Source organism: Struthio camelus, chromosome W (genome assembly GCF_040807025.1).
Source record: "Struthio camelus isolate bStrCam1 chromosome W, bStrCam1.hap1, whole genome shotgun sequence".
Lineage (NCBI taxonomy): Eukaryota > Metazoa > Chordata > Aves > Struthioniformes > Struthionidae > Struthio > Struthio camelus.
Genome location: NC_090981.1, coordinates 43,120,893 through 43,143,109, shown reverse-complemented (window position 1 = coordinate 43,143,109; position 22,217 = coordinate 43,120,893). Strand labels below are relative to the sequence as shown.

Below are 22,217 nucleotides of genomic sequence, written 5' to 3'. Positions count from 1 at the left end.
GAGGAAAAATGGACTAATCACCAGCTTGCAGTAATTAATTTTAGGCTATAGAAATTTCTGCCTCAGAGCCAGGAAGAAAAAAGTGCAAATACTTACCATCCCACGCATCGAACATATCTGTTATAAAATAATCAATGAAGGAAATCTGAGACTTGGGTATGCTGCAGGTGTTTCTATCAAATACTGGCATTACAACAGGCAGACCCTGTCTTTTCTCTTCATCAGTCTAAGAAAAAAAAACACCTCCTGTTAGCCCTGGAGCTTTGCTGGCTTTCACACTAGAATAGCAAAAGGTCAAGGCATTAGATGAATTACTTAAGACCAGTACAGTAGGAGATCTGAGGCAAAACTTAGAACCTCAGAAGTGAACTGCCGTAGTTTCATGTGCCTTGTGTCTTCTGGAGCAGAGAGACTGAACTCATTCTCTCTTCCCTTCCACAAGTACTCTATTAGGGTAGTGCCGTGATTGCTCTTAGCTCCAGTGAGACAGAACACACTCTGATCTGGTGCTTAGGGCTCAGTAGCTGAAACTGGACAATGGGGTTTCAGATTCCTTTAGTAGAGGACAGATTTGAACTCTCCTTCTCCACATGTCTGGTGGTTGTTCCAAACCATTTATCTTTTAAGTAAGAGGGATGTTGCTGTCACTATTTTCTCTGCTTGTGTCTTGTATAAGATTAATAAAAGTCAGACTATGCCCTTTAACTCTGTGCCCACAAATGAGAGAGGGTTAATTTTTTTCCTTTTCCTTGCTCTCAGTATGGTGGAAGAGCCAATCAGCTCAACAGTCTTAGCATCCAAGTACAAAAAAACATTTTAATAGTTTAGGCACCAAAGTAGTCCCAAAAATTACCACATGAGGTGAATGAAAAGCAGAACAGTTCTTAGCACCTCTTATTGTTGCTGGTAGACTTATACCAAAGAGAGCCAATTTAAAGCTAGCTCATGATACCTCCCTTGCTAGGGAGATACAGCCTTGGTGACCTGTGTGCATCTTACCGTGATAGCGATCAAATACTCAAAGGATTCACTCCCCAGGATTAAAATGAAATTCAGACATGTTCTAGGCTCTATCTACTACTTCTGTCAGTAATGACTGTCGCATCTGCAATCTACATTTGGATGGTAGGCATGCCCCACTTTTCGTCTCTCCAGTTGTAGCTGCTAATTTCCATATTAGTGGCAAATAAAAACTAAGAATCTACCAGTTGTTCAAAGAACTAGAAGACTATTTAACTTTCAGGAAACTGATGTGTTTGTGTTAGAGAAATTGAATATTAAGAAATAATATATTCACGTCTCTTCTTAGGATCCCAGATGATAAACACTGCCCATATGCCTGCAGTACTGGACTGCCATATTATCTGCCTACTGGGACCATAGTTCAGGTACCAGCTCAGAAGAGAAAAGGCCAGCCTGATGAGTCAATCGAGGGGTTCATGAGGCACAGAATCGTTCCTCACGCTCTCTTCAGGGAAGGCATTGGGACTAGAACCTGTAACAGTGACAGGCTCGAACTTCAGCCAATTAAACTGATTAATATTAGTCCAATCATTTTGTTTTGGCTACACAGAGAAAGTTAAAACTGTAAAACCTCCTTTCCACCATTTGGTACTGCAAACTTCAGGGTAAACTTAAACTAGCTAACTTGGACAGACTGACTGGGGTAAATTCTTCTGCATGAAAGTGAGCAGCCAGTTGTGAGTTGGGAAGAAAAGCAGGTTTGGACTCCAGGACAAGTCTGGGTAGACCCCATGTGGACTAGAAGAGCAGACGACATGCATTTTCTCACTGATAAAAATACACATACCTGTGCAAAATACTCTTCAGAAATCCTCCCAGCCCATTCAATACATAGCTCTAGGGGGCGACATGGATTTGCTACATCCGCACATTTAATCATCATGCGCTTGATCAGTGTCTGGTTATCTGGAAAATTCTTGATATTGGCTGTACATTCACATTCGCTGCCTTCACTCTGTAACAGAGAGTCAGTTATGGCTTGCATCCCTGCTGGCACGAGTAAATGCATCATTATTACTATCTCCACAGTGCTTGGGTAGGAAGAATGCACCCAGTCTGATTGCTTTCTAAATGCATACAGCATACCCGGGGTGTGTATGTGCATGCATCCACAGCTGCGGGCTGCTGAGCTGCGGTCACCCCATGTTTAGCTTTGGGGTGGTGATGGCAGGGGCTGTTTTGCTTACCTGAGTTTTTAGAGTTAGGTTCCATTCACAGGTGAGAAAACTGAGACAGGCACAGAGGGGTAAACTCACTTGTACAATTGCCTATGATTCTTTTAGAAGCAGAAGACCGTGCCGTTCAGTTTTAGTAGGTTTTGAAATAAGAAAATATATTCTGTGCCTCTTTTGTGCTGGATTTTGAATGTAGGCCTGGAACACTTTCTGGCCTTAGGTGCATCTTGGCTTACCTATGAGCCTAAGAGTTGGAAAATGCAAGAGTGGCAGACTGACTGCAGAAGGTCTCTGTTTGCTAGGAAGTAAAATACAGGACTGCTTAGTGACTGCTCTGGAGAGTGGGTGGGGGAGACAGAGAACTTGTAACAAGTCTGCTGTGGCATCATCTTCCAGATTTTGAACAGCTTAGAAGGGCACAGGTATATTACGTTCCTTATTGAGTAATAAAAAGCCTCCACCTCAGCTCACCATGGCATTCAAACTGTTTTCAAAATAATATATTTGTGTAATTATGGCTTCCCTTTGCTGCTAAGTTCAACTCTGAATCAAAAATTGAACATAAATACTTTTTACCACCACTGCTAAATTAATGTCTTTGTGGTTTATGGGGAGATATTTTGCAGTGACTCTTGCCAATTGGGGCATTAATCTTCTAACTTTATGTTTAACAGTTAATTTTTTTTCAGCATGGGTAGCCCAGCAATGAGCTGCCAAATTAGACCTCCTTCTTAACTGCTGCTCAAGATCAAAAATAGGAAGAGGCACCATTAACAATAAGGAACAGAAAAAACTGCTACTAGGAAAAAAAAAGTCTGTAATATGGGTGGCTTTGTGCTGCAGTTTTATTGCTCTCCAATTCTTGCACATTTTAAAAATAACCTCTGCGATAAACTGGTAAAATAAAGTGAATCAAAGAAAATGCTTTCTATAGCTTAAAAACGCTGATTTCAGGGGAACGTGTGATGAACATCATTGAAATGCACCTTAGCAACTGCTAGAGCAAATGCGTTAATGGGATAAAAGGGAGATTCCCAGAAACGCGTTCAAGCTTGGGAACACTGTGGTTTCAGTAAGACTTGTGCATCTAAATCCTACAGGACCACTTGGGAAAAAGACTTTTAAAGGAGGGGAGGTAGGGAAACCATTCAGAATATGCTTAAGCTATCAGAGGGAGAAATGAACCATTGTCCCAGAACGCAGACTTCCCAGTGCCACCTCGGAGGGCATAAAAAGAAACCGACAGGCGCACAGCAAGCTGCCATCTGGTGCACAGGCAAGTACAGAGGAAACATGGAAGTGGCTAATTCTACACAGAGAGGCCTGCAGATGTGGACATTTCTTTTCTGCTAGCTTGGACCTAAAGTGGAATCTCTGCTGTCCTGGCTTAGCCTACGCCACAACAGAAAACCCATGTAACGCACTGCTAGGAGATGCGCTGGGAGCACAATGCAGAAACAGTGAAGGAGCAGCTCCTGTTTGATTTGGACGGCCTCCAGCGGGTCCCAGAGTGGCCAGACCCTGTCCCTCTGTGCTGTGGGCGTTCTGGCACTGTGAAGCGGCGAGCTCAGGTGCAGTGCCACGTGCAGAGCCCTCCAGAGCCTGGGAGTGCTGGGCAGGACAGTGCCAAGTCTCCACGGAGCCAATCAGTTCAGCAGCATTTGTGACTTCCAGCTCAAACTGCTGTGAAAACAGAGCTCAAGCTCTCCCTAGAAGCAGGTTAGCTAAACTGATGTAATGCTATCCCTAAGCCATAAAGGGGCAGCAGTCCTGACTGGTTTCTGCACCCACTACAGTCTACAGTGTAAATGGTCCAATTATGGAGAAAGGACGGAAGCTAATTTTTTTTATTTTAATACTATTGACCTTCAATATTGTCTGATTTTTTTTCAGTGCTTCGAACAAAGCACTGTTTTCACTAAGCAGGGATAAGATGATCTCTGCTTAAGTGGGTAACACTGCCCTAGAGAACCTGGTCAGAGACAGAGCGCTCAACCTTGAGAAGCAGCGACAGAAGCCCTGCCAGGGCTGGGAAACCTAGCGCCATCTCAGGAAATAGCCCTGGCTGGCTATGGAGCAGTAGGGTACAAGCAACTAATGGGAATAAGGCACAGACACCTGTTGGCACAGGCAGGAATGGGGCAGGGTTCTGCGTGGAGAGGTCTCAAGAAGAGATGGAGTCATGGCACATGGTGTGCAGCTTCCAGATGACACCACAGCGTGCCTGTCAGCGCAGGTTCCTGGTTACAGCCCCTGCAGAGGTATCAGCTGGCTCTGGTAAACCCCACCGTTCAGATGTGTGCGTGATAACCACACGTCTAACTGTAGGCACAAGTGCCAGCTTGGTACCGCACACACAACTTTGCATGTACAAAAGCATCAACCTCCATGCTTTGTGAACACAGGATAGCTTCAAAAGGAAGGCTTGTAAAAGGAAGTGTTTAAATCAGCTCAGGGCAGAGGCAGTTACAGAAAGCATTGAAAAACTAAAGTCTTTTCTCACACTTGGAGGTGTGAGGTCAAAAATTCAATTGTCTTTTGGGCATTACCACAATGGAAATCAATACAACATGAATGAAAACGATACTTGAAGTTGTCTTGGAAAACTTCATTGAAATGCCTAAAGGGGTGCTCTGCAGGCACTTACGTGTGAGCTGGTCTCCTCAGATGCCATTGGCTTGTTGATGCTGTTCACAAATTTGTTCACGTGCTCAAAGTGCTTTGTCATCTCTGTTGCCAAAACCATATCAATAATGGCCTGGCGCAATGTCCGATAGTGATTTCTAGGAAAGAAAAACATTTCTTGCTCACAAGCTTGCCAGAGAGAACTCTGCCCTCTCCTTGTCCCTTTCCGGAGAGCACTGCAAAACACAGCTTGGGGGTTGCAGGCACACGAGCAGCTTCCGAAAAATTATGAATAGCCTGGGGCTGGAGGAATGGACTAGATCACTCCTCTAGGTTCCTCCAGCCCCAAATTCCTGTACTGCCTTTATTCTGTTATCTTTACCTGATGAAAATCAATTCCCTGAAGTCAATTAAAAATTACAACTCAATTTCAAAATGCTGTAATACTAGGACAAGTCCTCCAAGATTGGCACTAACACATTTCTGTTGCACTGCCTGTTAGCTTGGAAGTCTACTTAAAGCTCAGATTTTTTAAAAAAACGTTACATGGGGTAGACAAATCCATTAGCTGTTAGTGTCAGGCCCTGATTCCTTTCCCTCCCACCCTGCCCCTGCACGAGCTATGCTGACGCGATGGCAACTCCCAGGCCATGGGCGTGCACAGGAGCAGGGGGCTGCTGCCACGTGTCCCACAGCTTCACCTCCCTCTCTCCAGTGTGACTGCAGCAGTGCTGGCAAGCACGGGCCACGCACAGGCGCAGCACACAACACCTGGCTGCTTGAGTGACAAGCACGCCCAAAAAGCCATTCCCCGGCTCCTGCAATGAGAAGGCAGCAGGCCAGATGCAGCCTTGAGGCTTCCAATCGGACCGTGCCAACGTAATCCATAAAAGCATCTTTATATGCTTCCAAACAATATAAAGCACACAGTGCTACAAAACACAGAGCATGGGGAAAAAATAAAGCCTTTTGAAATTAATGTACATAGGATTCTGGAAGAGGTTACATATTAACACGGCTATTCAAATAGTATCTTCTGTATTGGAAGGTAGCTCTCAATCCACATCAAACTAAAATCCCCAACCAACTGATTGACAAGACCTCCCCCCGCCTTTTCCAGCAGACCTACCTATCAATATTCTTGAAAATGTTGCATTTGCTGTCTTTAGCTGTGAGCTGAAATGCCAGTGCTGTGTGGTGACTCTCTAAGACAGCAGTATCATTGTAAAGGACAGCTAATTCACTGCCCGCATTGCACAGGAAAGAGTTGGTCCGTCCAGGGTGATCTACATCATGAATGGTGGCAGCTATTAATGCAGCCACCTCATCTAAATGGTCAAGGCTTCCCTACAGGAGAGAGAAATATCATCATGTGTCACCAAAAAAAAAAAAAAAAAAATCAATAATATCTGATCATTTCTGTGTACCCAGAACCATGCAAGTGTAAGCCTGAGTGCAGGGATCCTGCCTCTTTGTAATCATTTTCCTCTCACTGTGCACCAAGATTACCCGCACTCACGCCCCTGCCCCCATGCTCACCCAAACCCTCTTTCCTTAATGAAGCTTTTTACTGTGCCATCACCAAAGCAACAGCTCTACATTGCATCCTCTTGTAGGTGTCCTTCCACTTTGTGCACTTGTCTTGAGACTCTATATTCCTACAGAGCTTGTGCGTTTTGCAAAGCTCTATAAAGAACTAACAGTCAGTTACCAAAAGATAAACAAGTAGTTTTTTTTCCTATGGGTGCCAGTTACAAGTATAAATTCCTTCCTCACACGAGCAGGCTCTTTAGAGAAACTGTGTGGGCCTGCAGGCATCACAGGAAAAGGCTTCAAGGGTAGAGCCAAGGGTAGAGCAACTTTATGAAGCCAGGACCATTATTTAAATAAATACATGACTTTTGAATGACAAATCTAAAAGAGCTGCAGGTGTTCAGGCTGGCACCTGGGCAAACACACTAAAATCCTCGCCTAGAGGACTCCTAGGTGATAGTTATACCTTAACTCTCTCCTTGCCAAGAAAGAATGCCGTTGCGTGCAAGACATCCGCTGCGTGCGTGGAGTTGTGGTAGGAGTTGGAGGAATGGTAGTTGGCTTCAATCATCTGCAGCCAGGCTCGTAATGTTGCTTCTGAACAGTTTAAAAACTCAGAGACCCCAAATCGAGCGAAAACTTTTAGGCCCAAATAAACTAATGGCCTGGAAAACAACAGAAGGGAATGATACCACCGTAAACCGCAAAGTTCTAAAGGATGTTATCTTTTGACAGAGAAACCAACAACATCTTAAACACATAAGATTCCTCTTCAGGACACCTTCTAAACACACTATTTAAAAAAAAAAAAAAAAGAGGGGAGGATGGAAAAAAAATCTTTTACTTGCGCATTTATAACCTTTAAAAAGCCTGGCCAACAAGGTTACAAATTGTAACCATTTATCATCCTTTCAGATATTATTTTAATGTTTTACAGAAACGGCACAGTTCCATTACAGTGTCACAAATTACTGTGATTTTAGTTTAGACCTTTTGATATCTAACATAAAAATTTATTAAAAGCTCGGTTCCTGTGTCTTCTGATTATTTGTCAATCGATCAAAAATACATTTTTTCTGCCAAGAGAAAACAAACTTGAAATATGAGCCAGACACATTCCGAAGTCTAAAACATCACAAGACAAAGGGCCAAACTGTTTTAAATAATACTGTGACTTTATGGGGTCCAAACTCCTAATCCCTACATATTTAAAGCTGGTAATATGCAAAGCATTGTGATGTTTCTTGGAGAAGCTCTGAGCACTGGGTCACTATTTCATGTAAAGTCTTCCAGCCTTAGCAGGACTGGATCTCTTTCAAGAAATGAGACAGGACATAGCTTTTTTCGTCATAGACAAAAAATGTCTTGAACTGGGAATACTAACAGGCAGCAGGTAGGGGTGCGTGGCTGTGGGTGTGTGTAAGGGTTAATGCCTGAAATGGAACGTTTGAACTCTCAAGCAGACGCCTGCTACTTGCTAGCTATGGCTGGTACAGGCTGGACTAAACCAAAATGGCACTTCCTAAATCCTTCAAAAGAGGCATGAGAGAGAAACACCACTTAGGAGGCTGATTGTGCATTGTCCTTCTCTGTATTTAAATTGGGAAAAACAGGGGCTTGGCGCTGAAAAAGAAGGGTGCCCAAACAGAAGGGGTCTTGTAAAGAAGAAGGGGGCCTAGAAAGAAGCAGGTGAAGCTCCTGGCTGCAAGGAAAGATCCTGGGAGTGGAGGAAGACCCTGGGGATCCGAGAGCTGTGTGGAGATGATTGCCGGGGATGCCCAGGGACCTTGGCCAGTGATGCCCGAGACTGGAAACTGCGAGCAGCTGCACAGTACGAACCAGTTCCACTTTCTGCCCGATTTTCCCAGACCAACAGCGATCTGCCCGCTGGGGAGAGAAGCTGGGTAATGCTGGCAGAGGGGAGCGAGTGTGTGAAATAAGCAAGTATGGTAAAAGCTCTCATCTTGGTGGTTCTTAAATCCTGATCCGCTACAGGCTGTCATTTATTTACAGTCTTGCCTGTGACCGAGTCCCATGTATCGGTCATATTTTTTGTTCCTGCAAGATGCCCTACAGAGCTCCTGAGCGGGAAGGGCAATAACCAAAAGCCACTATCTGCAAATTAAAACCAGACAAATGCAAATTCATACTATGAGCACCTTCTTTAAAGAGACAAGGTGATTAACCTCTGGAACAGAATACTGGAGGAGCTGTTAGTCTCCCCAGTTCCTTGCATCTTGGAATCAAAATCACTTCTCTCTCTGGATGACATGTTTATTTTTATAATCTGCATGAGACCAAGTATACTGGTGCCTCCTTTCAACACAGTCTTCAAAATCTCAGGCTCTCTTGGCCTTTTGTCCCTCATCCCAATCTTCTAAGCCATAATCAAAAGCCATAGCTGCTTCCGAGCTGCTTAAATCGTGGGGGATGAGGTGAGCGGCTTGCATTTTTCAGCAAGACCATTTGTGCAGCAGCAAAAAAAGGGGCACCTGTGGGACATCCAGAACGTAACAACACCAGTCCATGCCAAATAGCGTTACATGGATAGACTAGATGGGGTAGAGACAAGCTAAAAATTGAACAGGAAACAGGAAGGGCTGTAGATGCTGTCAGGAAAGACAACAGTCTGCAGGGGTTCTCCACTGCCTGTGCATGCATCCTGATCATAGTGTGTGCCTGGGTTGTTAAAATAGGACAAGTAACATCAACACATACATGCACAAAAAAAAAAAAAAAAAAAAAAGAAAACACCCAAGACTGCTCTCACAGATCAGCTGTATCTTGCTTCAGTTCTTCCAGAGCACAGCACTTTGTGCCACAGCACCTCAACAAGTTCATTAAAGGCACCCAGGGAAAGGGGTCCAGTACCTTTTATTTGTAACAGCCTCTAACTCAAAAATATTGAAGTCCCAGCTTTCTTCATTATCCAGGAGCTGTGCGATACAAGGTGGAACATCGTTGATGGTAATTGGCACTGAAAGGTGACTATGGCTCAGGTTCATATCTGTTGAAATGGAATGCAAATACAATACTTCTGGATTTTATTTCATGTGTAGAATTCAACTTAGAAAACAACTTTTTTTCAAGACAAAATCTAGCTGGAAAAAGTCTGTAAAAGCCTATCGTATCTACGGTTTATATCTTTATATGTTATTTGGACATATACTAAAAAAAAAAAACAAATCAGTGATCATCTCTTTGAGTGAGAATTTAGTTTTTTTTCAGTTTGATTTTCTGCATTTTTAAATGTCTTATTTTAAGTATTTTAACCTGCTTTAACTCCAAAATAAAGACAGTCCAGCACTTTAGTTCTACGGCCACTTAGACAACCATTTCCAAAGACTTATGCCACATTGCAAATTAGCACAGAGCTCTACATCTTTGTCATCTGCAAATGAAGTAACACTGGTAAAAGGAATTTTAAAATGGCAGCTTACTCTTAGAAAACACATACTCGTTTCCTGACAGTCTTCTCAAGCCATCCTGAAATAAGTAAAGATGCAAGTTTTAGGCAAACACAGTACACATGCATGATTAATTGTAAAAACACAACATGCATTTTCTTTTTAGGTACTATTCCTGGGTATTGAGAACATTACTCGTATTGTAGCATCATAAGCACCGTCCTTGTTTTAAGGTCTTCCACTATAGATACAGAAGGATCCAACAAGAAGCATGTAAATTCCAGCTCTGTCTTCTCTGATTTGGCAAATTTGACAGAAGTGATAACTGCTTTCAACTGGACTCTATGGATATCAAAGGATCAGGAGTATGAGCTCTCCAGAAAAGAGATCTCATAGAGTCTACAGTGTACTGTACAGTGTACTGCCCTCCTTGCTGCTTCCATTGGCATCTGCAGGATTTCATCGTTCACATTAACTAATACAATTTATTCTTCCTTTTCTTTATATCATTTTGGCAAGGATCAGCTCAGTGTTCATCAAAAAAAAGAGGTAATCCATGATGATGAGGCAGGCCCTCTCTGTAAGGGAGTGTTGCTACTGTTAGGAAACTAAAGTTAGAACGTGACGAAAGTAAATCTCAGTTTTACTGTCCTCACCTAATCGTCGGGTACAGCAGATGTAGAGCAATCCCTCTAATGCAGCATCTAAACTCCTAGGGCTTCTAAAAAGTATCTCCTTGAGACAAAGCAGATTAGATGACACAGTTTCTAGTGGTATCCATGTTCACTTGTATATGAGGATGAAAGCATCCAGTGGGCTAAGACATTGCCATAATATACCTTACTACATCTTGGTGCTTACTGTTGGCAGAGACCTCTCCCTCCCATTGCTTGTACAATTTTAGGACAGAAGATCACCGAACAGTGATGCACTAGGAGCAGTGACTTAATCTTTACTCATTTTACTTACAGTCATCAGACCTCCAACAAGATCACTTGTGTGAGGATCTTCATCTTTGGTACCTAGCTGAGGGGAGTAAAGTTCTGTTGTCCGCAAGATTTCCAGAACTCTGTCCAAGGCTTCTGCTACTGTGATGGGGCTGTTTTCCTGGGCAGCATTAATTATATTAATAACCTGAAAGCAGATTAGGGAGGTGAGTGAGGAAAAGTGAACACCACATTGTTCTTTTCTTATTACAAAATCTTTGTTGGCAAAACATTATGCTGCTTCCCACTTAGCAAGTGCTATGTAATTCTCCCCAGCCCTTTGAGTACAACCATGAAAATGTAAATTTGTGCTTTGATTCCCAGCTACCTGGCTACTGTTTGTAACTGGTAAACTCCTACGAAGGGGCGGCAGAAGGGAGGGTGCAAAATATCTAAAGTAGTCCCAGATGGATAGACAAACAACTGGCCATGTCACAGTCCTTCAACATATGCAGGGCTGCTCAGACCCAGTCAAGCAGTCCGTAGAGAATAAAAGGGACTGCTGGACAGGATTCAGATATCCTGATATTGGATTTAAAGGCTTAATTTATTCAGTATGGAAAGGAAGGGCAGGGAGCAGCAACAGCTGGGCTGTGGCTGAGGGAGAAGAGGATGGCTCTTCTCTGCCTTCCACAATGCATCTCAGCTGCAAACTGGAAAAGGAGGAATGACACAGCCGCACCAAGGACTGCCCCTGGCATGGCTAGGACTGAGAGGAAAAAAGCCCCAGCGTCCTCTCCAGCAACCAGAAGCTGCTGCTGAGATACTACAGGCCTCCCTGCAGGTATGTGAAGATCCTGGGGGTGAAAGAAAAGGAAAGGAACCAGCTGCTGTATCAGGCAGGTTGGTGCTTGGAGGCAATGGGCTTGAGGATGGGAAGAGAAGATGGGGAGAAGGGAAAAAATGGCTTGAGGGTGGGAGATGGCAGGCACCACGGTCTGTGGGAAGAGTGAGTATGCAGCTGCTTTGGGACAGCAGAATTTGGGTAAAACAGGTAGAGAAGAACCAGTACAGGAAAGTGGGTAACAGAATGTGGTGTAGGTAACAGCAGAGAGCACATATCCTCCTGCACATGCACAGCCCAGCAGAGTAGGGTCCTCTTCCTGCCACAAGCAGTGTAGCTGAACAAACATAGCAAGGCCACCCTTCTTCCTCATGACTATGACTAGGAATGAGAGGCACAAAGTTGGAAGGAAAAAAGAAAAACAGGATCGATTTTAATTATTCTGTTAGATACAAGGTGCAGTATATATAATCCCTTAATGTCTGTAAATACTGCCATTAACTACGTATTTCCCTATCGGAACAACTCTAAACTCCAAGTTTGTGGAGAAGGCAATGCTCAGGACTCACCTTCGTGATAGGAGCTTCTATTGTCATTGAGTGGATCCTTGCCATTGAAGAGTACCGGCGGGTCTGCAAACTTGGGGCTGCCATTAAAGAGAGCACTGTTTACATGTTGCAGAGTATAAATCATACGATGCCATTTAGAGTGCGCCAAACACTGTCATTAGGAAACAGCATGACAGAATCCAGGCTCGTCTCCTATTTCTCCTGTATCTCCCCTTCTGCCACTTCTTGCTTCGCTCTTTCATTTCTCATAGTGGTGCCTATCTCGTTTGCAGCTACCTCTCGCTTCCACTATCGGCTTTTCTATCCATCCTTCGCTCCAATTAGGCTCCTTTGTGCTCAGCACCTGCCACTCTCCATTTGTTTGCAAATGGATCTCTGCATACTATGGTTTCTCCTGTGAGTGTGCGTGCCCATCTCACCCCAGTGATGGCAACTGCTCTAATGAAACCCATTACTGCTCCCTATAAGCTGTCCTTCTCTCACTGTATCCCATGGCAAAAAGAAATCTCTGCCACCACCATCCCAACCTGGCAGCCAACCACAGATGGGATCAGAAGCGTTGTTCCCAAGTATCCAGTAGCAACAGATTTCTTTATGCCCCACTGTCTAATGAAATCAAAACACTATTTATGGAGCACAAGCTGCAGCTTTCCAAGGCAGGTGGAACTGGTGCTTCACCACACGCTCTTTTAGCACACACACATGACCTCTCTGCTGCAGCAAGCCACTCCTTTCTGTAAAGGCATCACGTGCTGCCATGCATCTTACAGCAACATGGATGCTCATGATGCGACAATGCTTTACTATTCTGAATAAAGAGATTTTTTAAGAAGTTACAAGCAACTAGAGAAACCTCTGTTTAATCAGTTGTGAATCTGTCTGGCTCCTCTTTCATTCTGCATTTCTATTGCCTAGGGCAATTACATTCTTTATTTCTAACCTTCCTCTTGATAGGTTTCTATTTTCTTACCATCACTACTTTGAGATGTTATTGACTTAACATCAATCGAGTCTTTCCTTCTGTTCTTGCATCTGAAGGAATGGGATTCTGTAAATAGAAAATAAAAGCTTTAAAAATGTGTCTGTAATACATACTTTTACAGCCTCCTCCATCTTAAAAATTACAAAGATTAAATGATCTCAACAATGTCACATAAGGAAGGGAAATACTGTAATGTTTACGCTTCAGAACAAGGGACTGAGATGTAAAACTGAGTATCTGTCAACTTATAGCAACTTGTCTAAAGTCACCTGGGAAGTTGTCTATCAGGAAAAGCAAGATAATTTACTGAACAGCGGACTCACTTAACTTAACTTTAGCTGCCTAAAAGCAACAGTCTTTCAGATTGTCTTTGTCTAAGGTAGTTGTCAAAGATGCCTCTAAATTAATGGGGACAGGCTGGGGCACAACCACAGAACAGTTCAGTGTACTTTAGGAGAGACATCTGTGGTAGGTGGGTTGAACCTCTTCTGCAAGTTCCTTTGCTCTCCACTGACACTGAACAAGTCTAAGGATTATGTACCTTTAGCTACCTGGAAATTTGGCTAAGTAAGAAAAATCCCGCCTTGGTCTATACACTTCCAGCCCTAGAATGAGGGCTGTTCCAGCCTCTTCGTACTCAGACAGCTTTTGCTTTTTATTTCACTAATTACTTGTACTCTGAGTTTAAGAAAAATTTAACATAATCACCAGGATTATAAATAATCAGTTCAGTCACTGCCAAAATTAACTGCACACCAAGCTGTCATTCTTTAAACTGCCATTTGGTGAAACAAGAGAAATCATCACATCCAGACAAATGCAAACGCCAGATGGAACTGACTCATACACATGCCTGGACAGGTTCTCAACAAACAAATAAATTTCAGTTTTCTCTAAAACCTTATAGTCTGCATGCTCCCTTTATGTTTATAAAAACAACAATCCCAGATATCTATGCATCCCTTTGCAAGGGTCTCTTCAAGTGCCTACTCCCAGACTATCTGAAATGTCACTCAAAGATCAGAGACCACAGAAAGCGTTCAAAAGGAGATAAGTATTGTGTGAAGAGTCAGAAATATCATAAAACTTATATTCTCAACATAAGGACAGAGCTACATATCAATGTTATAAGACAGAATTCTGTGTGGCATGTCTTCCAGAAAATTAAATTTCATCCAGTGCTCCAGAATTAAAAATATATCAATTTTATAAATGAGTGTTGAGAATTACTTTCTTTTTTTTACAAGTAAATTTGGGTCTTTTTGTTTTGCTTTACATCATACTGGAGCAACAGAAAGCATTTTCCTCTGTTGTGCTTTTGGTGCTTGTTGCAACTACTGTGTAGATTTATTCACTCAAAAGCTAGGTGCAGCTAATGTATGTTAAATTATTTTATTGTTTTGTTCATTTATTTGGTAGCTCTCCTCTTTTAACCCCTCTCCTGTGTTAACACATGCAAGAGTTTAAGATAAGGCACTTGAGGGAGAGTAAAACACAGCTGCAGGGCGGTAGCAGACAAGATACTCCTCGTGTTAAACATCAACTAGCGAGTTGGAAGATTTGCTAGTGCCACCTAGAGAGACACACGTGCATAAAAGCTACTCTATGCCAGGCTATAGTTTTAGCTGCAGATTTCTTAAATACTCAAGTAAAAATTTAGCCTTCTCCTGGTGAGTGAAATGTCTCCCCATCCAGATGTGTTGTGAAACACATCACAAACAGCAGCATACACATGGATCATCGTACTACCCTCATCATGTACTGGCATATGCCTTTAGATGGCTCTAGGCAGTAATTCTTGCAGCAGAGCCAATACCACAGCCACGTGACTTTAATGAGATAAAGTTGCCCGTTTTCAGTGTACCATAATCATCAATCAGACTTCAAGTAACGTGGCTTCCAGGTCTTGCTGAAATCTATGACAACAATGAATGAATCTAAATGCCTCTATATATAATCTGTGAAAGACATCAGTAAACTAACTAATAACAATTCTATTCCAGTGTTCTGCAACTTGATTCACAGGTGTTCCCACCTTCCCCTGTCTGCAGACTCCACAACCAGGAAAGAAGAATAACATTTATTACAGGAGCACAGGAGCAAGTAAACAGTTCAACACAGCAGGATCAGTTCTAATGGCAACTATGGTAATGAGAATAGCAAATAGCAAATATTGTCTCTCCCCTGACCCCTCGTTACACTTTTGCATCACTAAGTTCTCCAATGCTTCTATGTATCCTTGTGCTACTTAATTTAAAAAGTAGGGGATGTCAAGCGGTCACTTCTCACAGTCTTTGATAAGTTATGTTCTTCCATGTGAAGATCAAAAGCTGGCTGACAATGTGCAGCAACATGCCCAGTGTTTCAGAGGGGGAAGGGCCTCAGGCAGTAGAGGGTAACAGAGCATGAGAAACTAGATGCTGCATCTAGCCTAGATCAATAGAAAACTATTACAAGCTTAAAACTGGCCTTTTACACATCCTTCCTCAGGAAAAAGTGCTATTCCAAACAGTACACAGCATTGGAAAAAGTGATTATTCACTTGCACTCAAAACCTTTAGTAACTTCTGCGGAAAGCTTTTGACTGAGCGCTAGAACATGCTGTCTGCAAGTAAACAAACCTGCCTTGGATAGAGAGGGTGGTGCAGACACACAGCAACAACTCTGTCGTGCTCAGCACTGACTGGACATGAGGAGCTGTGGCCTGCATACTACACAGCTATCTTAGCCCCACACTGAGCACAGACTAATAGGTCCTGCTGACATGTCCTAAACTTGGAAATACTAGGACAGATCTTCTGGTAGCATGAATCAGTGCAGTTCCACATTTATTTCCAGTAGTAAGGGATACCAAGTTACACCAGCTGTGGGAAAAGACACGGTGTTTTAATACAACTAAGAGCAACGCATCTTAACTCTGAACGCTGGGCAAGAGCTCTGCACAGTAGACTGAATTACTAATGATTTTACAAATCCAGTTCATGGTGGATCATTAGAGCAGCTGGCATCAGGCATAGGCCATCTTTTTGACCACAAACTTGAATCGAAAGCGAAGAGACAACATTTCATACCAACAAAGAACCTGGCCACAGTTTCAAGCACGCAAGTACGTGAAGGTAAATGATAATATTCTGACCTGACTGAGAATTGTCGCCGGTATACTTCTCATCACGGTGGCTCTTGTAGAGCTGAAGACGCATCAAGAGTAAAAAACATACATAAGGAAAAAGAATACAAAAAGATTTTAAAAGAGCGAAATTCAACACCATCCTTATCCAATGTTTTCTGTTCCGTTATTAAAAAAAAAAAAGGCAAAGACTCTTCTGTTGGTGTAATTAGCTGTAGAGAAATAATACAAAAGCAAATAGACATGCAATGCAGGAAATCACTAATGTAATAGTGCTTTTCTGTACCAAGTTACTGTTTAATGCCTGTGTCTGCAGGAGAAATGACATTCATTTTCAAATAACGTTTTAAGGACAATTCTTAAATAAACCTGAAAGATTCCAGGAACAAAATGCAAAAAGAAAAGAGATTCTAAAATGTTATTCATTCTTGCCCTTGGTACAGTAATTCCAAAACCATTTTCTTAGCCTATTTAAGCCAATTGCAAGTATTCTCTCAAGGATCTGTGATAAACGGGACAGTTTTCATAAAAAAGAAAAACTCCCCAGCAACTGAAGGGTAGAGATAGATGTAATCCTTCAGAACCAGGGGATTTTCTTTATTTCTAAGTAATTTTTAATCATCTCCATGAATGAAAAAGTCAAATAAAACATTTTTTTTTGGTGCTTCTGAAACACCTTGGGTAGCTCCATGAATAGATATTTCAATATTTCATCAAATTTAGGTAAGACATATCCAGCCCCTTGAAGTTGTCGCATATTGCTTGGTCTCCAATAACACAGGTCAAATGCTTCTCCGTGTTTCCAACCTGCTCAGAAACAAACGCGCATCCTGTCCAATATGTGATAGTTTTAATATCTATTAATCACTTCACCCCTTTTCCTTTGTCACGTGGTTACAAAAAGTATTTCTGTGCAAGTAGGAAAACTGAATGGAACTCTCAGTTCCTTGTGCTCTAATTAGGTATAGCTAATAAAGCCATCTCAGTACAGTCACCTCATCTATGACAGTTAGTTCCTTTGACCAAATCCATCACCTGCCTAGAGCAAAGCACTAGCTTGCATGGAAGCCTGAAGTCCATGGTTGCTACTTGTGAGCTAAAGGGAGAGTACTGCAAGGCTGCACTTATCTGAGTGCTCATATCAGTGTATGACACTGCACGCTGCAGAGTCCTAATGAGGATTATTCACGAAAGAAAGGAATTATGCAAGTTCTCTTTTCCATCATTCTTCCACCCTTCCCATCCTTCTTCCTTTTCACTACTGGGGGAAAGAGGAGAAAACGATGAAAACAAAAGAGAAGAGAATGGAAAGACAAAAACCAAAATTCAGGAGTGGGAAACTATTAACGTGATGATTAAGAAGGAAAAAAAAAAAAGAAGAGGAAATTCTACACTCATATTCCATACACATTTTGTTTAAGGGAGGGTAAGGAGCTACTCTCCCTCAGAAAACTAGTTTTAGAAGCTTAAAATACCTCTCTTCTAATCACCTAAACAGGGGGGATTGCACAAACTCTCAAAGAAGTCATCTGGTTCAAACACAGTAAGATTGAGGAAGCTCATCATAGAGGGTACACTGACACGGCATCTGAACTGCTTGCTCTGGTCCCAAACTAGAGCTTCTTTCAAAGCAGTTGGAGATCTCTCTCCCTCTCTATTGTATGACTGACAGAAAATCTCCAGGTGTCCCATTAAAAAAATAAAACAAACTGCATTCCAGTTCTGAATACTTCTCTGACCCCTTCAGTAGGCATGACCTGAAAGAGCCACAAAAGGTGAGTTACGAGAGCAGTTACACAGTTAAACTTGAACTAACACGTTCTTAAAAGGAGAAACATCACCTCCACTATAAATTTATGAATGTGCAAACACTGGACTCGATCCTGCCAGGTCCCAGTTCACAAAGGCAGCGTTAATCATTACCTAGGCTTCAGCACCCGGGACTAGTCACATGAAAAGTCAATTCCCATTCATAAATCTTCACTGTAGGAATACTTACTACATTCTCAGATGTATTATTTTCCATGCATAAATCTAACATGCTCCATTTTTGTACGGGATAAATCTGGCACTGAAATCCATGAAGGTTCCTATACAGTGATTTCTAATTGTACTGATACGCCTTATGCATACTGTCAGTACTGACAAAGAACATCCCTACAATATGTCATGTGAAACAATGTATAATAATATAATGATGCTTGTATGTCTACATACAGGGCCTGAAAGTTGAGTCCAAGACATTTAGAATTACATTGACATAGAGAAACACAAGGTATTTGGATCAAAATTTGAATCATGGCATCTATTACTGCCCTCTAACTAATTATAGCAATCGATTTTCTCTTAGCCTTCCATAAAGAATAATTTTTGGCTTGAAGAAAAACCTAGTAATTTTTTAGTGCTGAGAAAAGTTCTACTGCTGCAAATACTTAGGTGTGGTTTTAATTAAGCCTTATGGGCTTAATTTTCCCTAAAACCTGTTTTGAGATGAGTAATTAGAAAAAATCCCAACAAAAGCTGGATGTAAGTTTAACTATAGAGAGAAAAAAAGCATCAAATACATTGCATTTGTCACAAAAGAGGTGTTTGTAGCTTTTGTTTTGCAAAAAAAGAAATATTTGCATGTTAAAAAATGTAGTGCACTCTTTTGCTTCCCTGCTAAAGATGTCCATATGGCTAGCGGAAAGGAATTATGAGTTTTATCACAAAACATAATATCTAAAAAATGTGATTAAATGCAAGACCTGACTTATTTTTAGAACTGAAGTCCCATTTTATCTTCAAATCTCCTGGCAATAAAGACCACAGACATGCATACAGTTCATTACACAACAGTGTCATGATGATGGCAGAGTTGTCCAGTGGAGTTATTGGAATCCACAGCTTTACATAAAAAGAAACTGATACTAGAACCAACTCACTCAAATTTCTGATGGTATTTTTCAGAGCAAATCGTCCAGTACGACCACAAGTGGATTGTGGAGGCTGATCAAACATTCCTGGAGAAGAGTGTGTGCAAGACAAACTCATCACTGTTAGCTACCCTTCTGAGTTAGGTATTTTGGAAACATATTGCCTCCCCTTCTCCCATGTTACTCTTTTGGGTGTTTAGCCCTCACAACTTTATCAGCAAAAAGGCTTGTTCAGTGCATCGATATGAAGAGATTGCGCCCCCACCAATGCATGAGGTCATGCAACAGAGGGCCACAGCACTAGGCTAAAGCCAGGAGGAGCGTTCTCACAGCAGGCTTCGAGGAGCCAGGCTCCCTCAGGAGTCACGCGCTGCCCAGCTGCTGCCCAGAGCCACAATCTCACACCTGCCTGGCAGATACAGCTGGCTGGTGAACACCATGTCTGACAGATAAGGTCATGGAAGCCATAGTGCTGCAGCAAAAATATGTGAATTGACAGCGCTGTGGTGTGGGATCAAGAGCCAGGTGGATATCCTACATAAAGCATGAATCTCAACAAACCCAAGCATTGACTATTTATTACACTATTGGAAAAGAAAGAATTTAGGCCAGTCTCAGCATTTACCTCACAAGGTGCCATTCCAACAGGAAGAAGAGAGGAAGGGAATGGTAGCCAGAAAGCTTCACAAACTGCACCCACACCACCACCTGGATAGGACAAAATAGCTCTGCAAGATGCAGAAGCTTGGCGCGATATGTTATGGATGCTCCTAGCAGGCTAACTGAAGCCTCTTGGCCACCAGAAGCCGTAGCTTAAATGCTGACCTCTCAACGTCTGTGTGCATCCTCTCACCTGAAAGGAAGCTCCCACACTACTCAGCCTATTCAAGCTCCATCTTGAGGAAAAGTCAAGCGGCGCCCCCTCGCACCCTAAGCAATCTGCAGTGCCTGCAGGCATGTTATCGACTCACACAGCTGCCGTATTATAAAGGATGAGGAATGTTCCTTTTTCAGGAATGCACTGAAATAAAATGACAGATGAAAGCAAGGGATTGCCTTCCAGCAGAGCCTGAGAACACCTTTTGGGAGGTCTAAACCTAAATCTAAATCAGGGTCCTGCATTTAGGGAAGAGTAACACCATGTACCAGTGCAGGCTGGGGCTTGACCTGCTGGAAAGCAGCTTTGCAGAGAAGGACTTGGGTGTCCTGGTAGACCACAAGTTAACAAATGCATATATACAAATATCTACAGGGAGGGTGTCAAGACGATGGGGTCAGACTCTTCTCCGTGGTGCCCAGTGACAGGGCGAGAGGCAACGGGCACAAACTGAAACACAGGCAGTTCCATCTGAATGTGAGGAAGAACTTCTTTCCTGGGAGGGTGACAGAGCACTGGAACAGGTTTCCCAGACAGGTTGTGGAGCCTCCTTATCTGCAGATATTCAAAACCTGCCTGGATGTGATCCTGTGCAGTGTGCTCTAGACGACCTTGCTTGAGCAGGGGGGTTGGACTAGATGGTCTCCAGAGGTCTCTTCCAACCTTGGCCATTCTGTGATTCTGTGATTCTAAATGAATAGATGGGATACGCTACTAGCTCCAAACAGAAGTGTCAGTGATGGGTTTGCCTATGTTTGCAACTTTGCTCTATTTATCCTTTGATAAAGTCTCATTTTACTCCAGTACAACACACCTCCATGGCATTAGGAGCAGGGGAAAGAGAAAACGGCTTCATCTCAGCAAAATCTACACCTATGGTCTTATTAACTGTCTCTAACTGAAGACAGAGTGCTATCAACTGTCTGATCTCTCAATCCCTAAAAATATTCCTCTCCATATCATGAATGCAGAAAGTCTACGCAACTGCAGACATACTTCTTCCTTTCCCTGACAGCTTTTCCAAAAGGATGGTGCACTACACTGGAAAATGCTGTAGTATACTGAAAATTACAAATATAAGGGGTACCACAAAAATGACTGAATTAAATTTAATATCAAATTTAAAACCCCAGGAGTCATTATTAATATAATATTTCCTTTTCATCAAGCTTTTTCTGGGTTTTCATTCTGCCTCACTAACTGCTGCAGAGGTCTTCATGCAAAAATTAGTTTGAGCTTGGAGCAGTCTCCTAAGAGTTGTGCTGCGTCTGTGGTTGAACCACTCTTTGCCACCAGAGGGTGCAAAACTGCAGCGTCTAAAGGTTCAACAGGATTAAATTCAAGGTATTACTGCTACAAAACTAACTTTAAGTATTATGAATACAGTATAGGTATTATTATACATCACCCCATCTAAAATTAAAAAGCAAAACAAAACAAGCACCCAAGACACTGTTAGAATTTTCTTAGTGACAGAGCACCTGATACCCTACTACAAGCAGAAGAGACTTCCATCAAAAAAGTAAAAGAGAATAATTATCTGGTAGTGTTGGATTTACCTTGATTTTTCCCATAAGGATCTTAAACGTCCACAGATTATGCTTTTTGTTAGGCTATGATCTTTAGTCTTTGTGGTAGATCCCTACACAGATCTCTAAGGGTTCAGAACCCTTTAAAGGTCATATTCCCTGAGCTCTCCAGGTGTGTAAGGCTCTCCAGGCCTGCCTACAAACTCATTTCATCAGGGCTTTATTTACCAATAACCATTCATGGACCCATATTAAAAACCATGAATGGATGGGGCTAGTAATATAAAGAATATGAATCTGGTCTTAAACTCAAATTCTTATGTAAAACGTTATTCTTAAGCTTACTTCCTTTGGCAGATCAATGAACTGGAAGATGAAAAACAGAAACAAAAAAAACTTTTATCTATATTCCTACTATTGCTTTTTACATATGGCTGCAAGTTTGCAATTGTTTTGCACTGCCTATTTTGCATAAAGAGTATCACATCTACATTTCCTTGTACCAGTCTTTCAGCTGGGTGTGTATTATAAAAAAGAATCATTATTAAATAGTATCTCACTGTCAAAACAACATTAAAGCAGCTGTAAACAGAGCAAAATCAAAGACGATTATTAATGAACTAAAAAGAAATACCTACAACTTTAGCACTTCTTTTGTTTCAAAAATCTCCCATGTGCTAAGCTG

The 22,217-nt window shown here is 42.1% G+C and overlaps 1 protein-coding gene across 11 annotated transcripts in view; it reads right to left on the bottom strand.

Moving 5' to 3' along the window:
- The window catches only part of LOC104152949 (high affinity cAMP-specific and IBMX-insensitive 3',5'-cyclic phosphodiesterase 8B), an 89,773-nt gene that overhangs the window by 2,523 nt on the left and 65,033 nt on the right, over positions 1–22,217 (bottom strand). For all 11 annotated transcript variants that reach the window (XR_011137330.1, XM_068925002.1, XM_068925008.1 and 8 more), the window contains 11 exons: positions 16,221–16,272; positions 13,073–13,150; positions 12,103–12,179; positions 10,733–10,897; positions 9,797–9,842; positions 9,228–9,363; positions 6,823–7,021; positions 5,953–6,170; positions 4,846–4,981; positions 1,811–1,978; positions 97–226 (listed from right to left, as the gene is read on the bottom strand). Coding sequence is in view for 10 of the 11 variants with exons in the window: in XM_068925002.1 (XP_068781103.1) it covers positions 97–226; positions 1,811–1,978; positions 4,846–4,981; positions 5,953–6,170; positions 6,823–7,021; positions 9,228–9,363; positions 9,797–9,842; positions 10,733–10,897; positions 12,103–12,179; positions 13,073–13,150; positions 16,221–16,272 (1,405 nt within the window). In the remaining variant the exon portion in view is untranslated. The remainder of the gene's footprint in view (positions 1–96; positions 227–1,810; positions 1,979–4,845; positions 4,982–5,952; positions 6,171–6,822; positions 7,022–9,227; positions 9,364–9,796; positions 9,843–10,732; positions 10,898–12,102; positions 12,180–13,072; positions 13,151–16,220; positions 16,273–22,217) is intronic.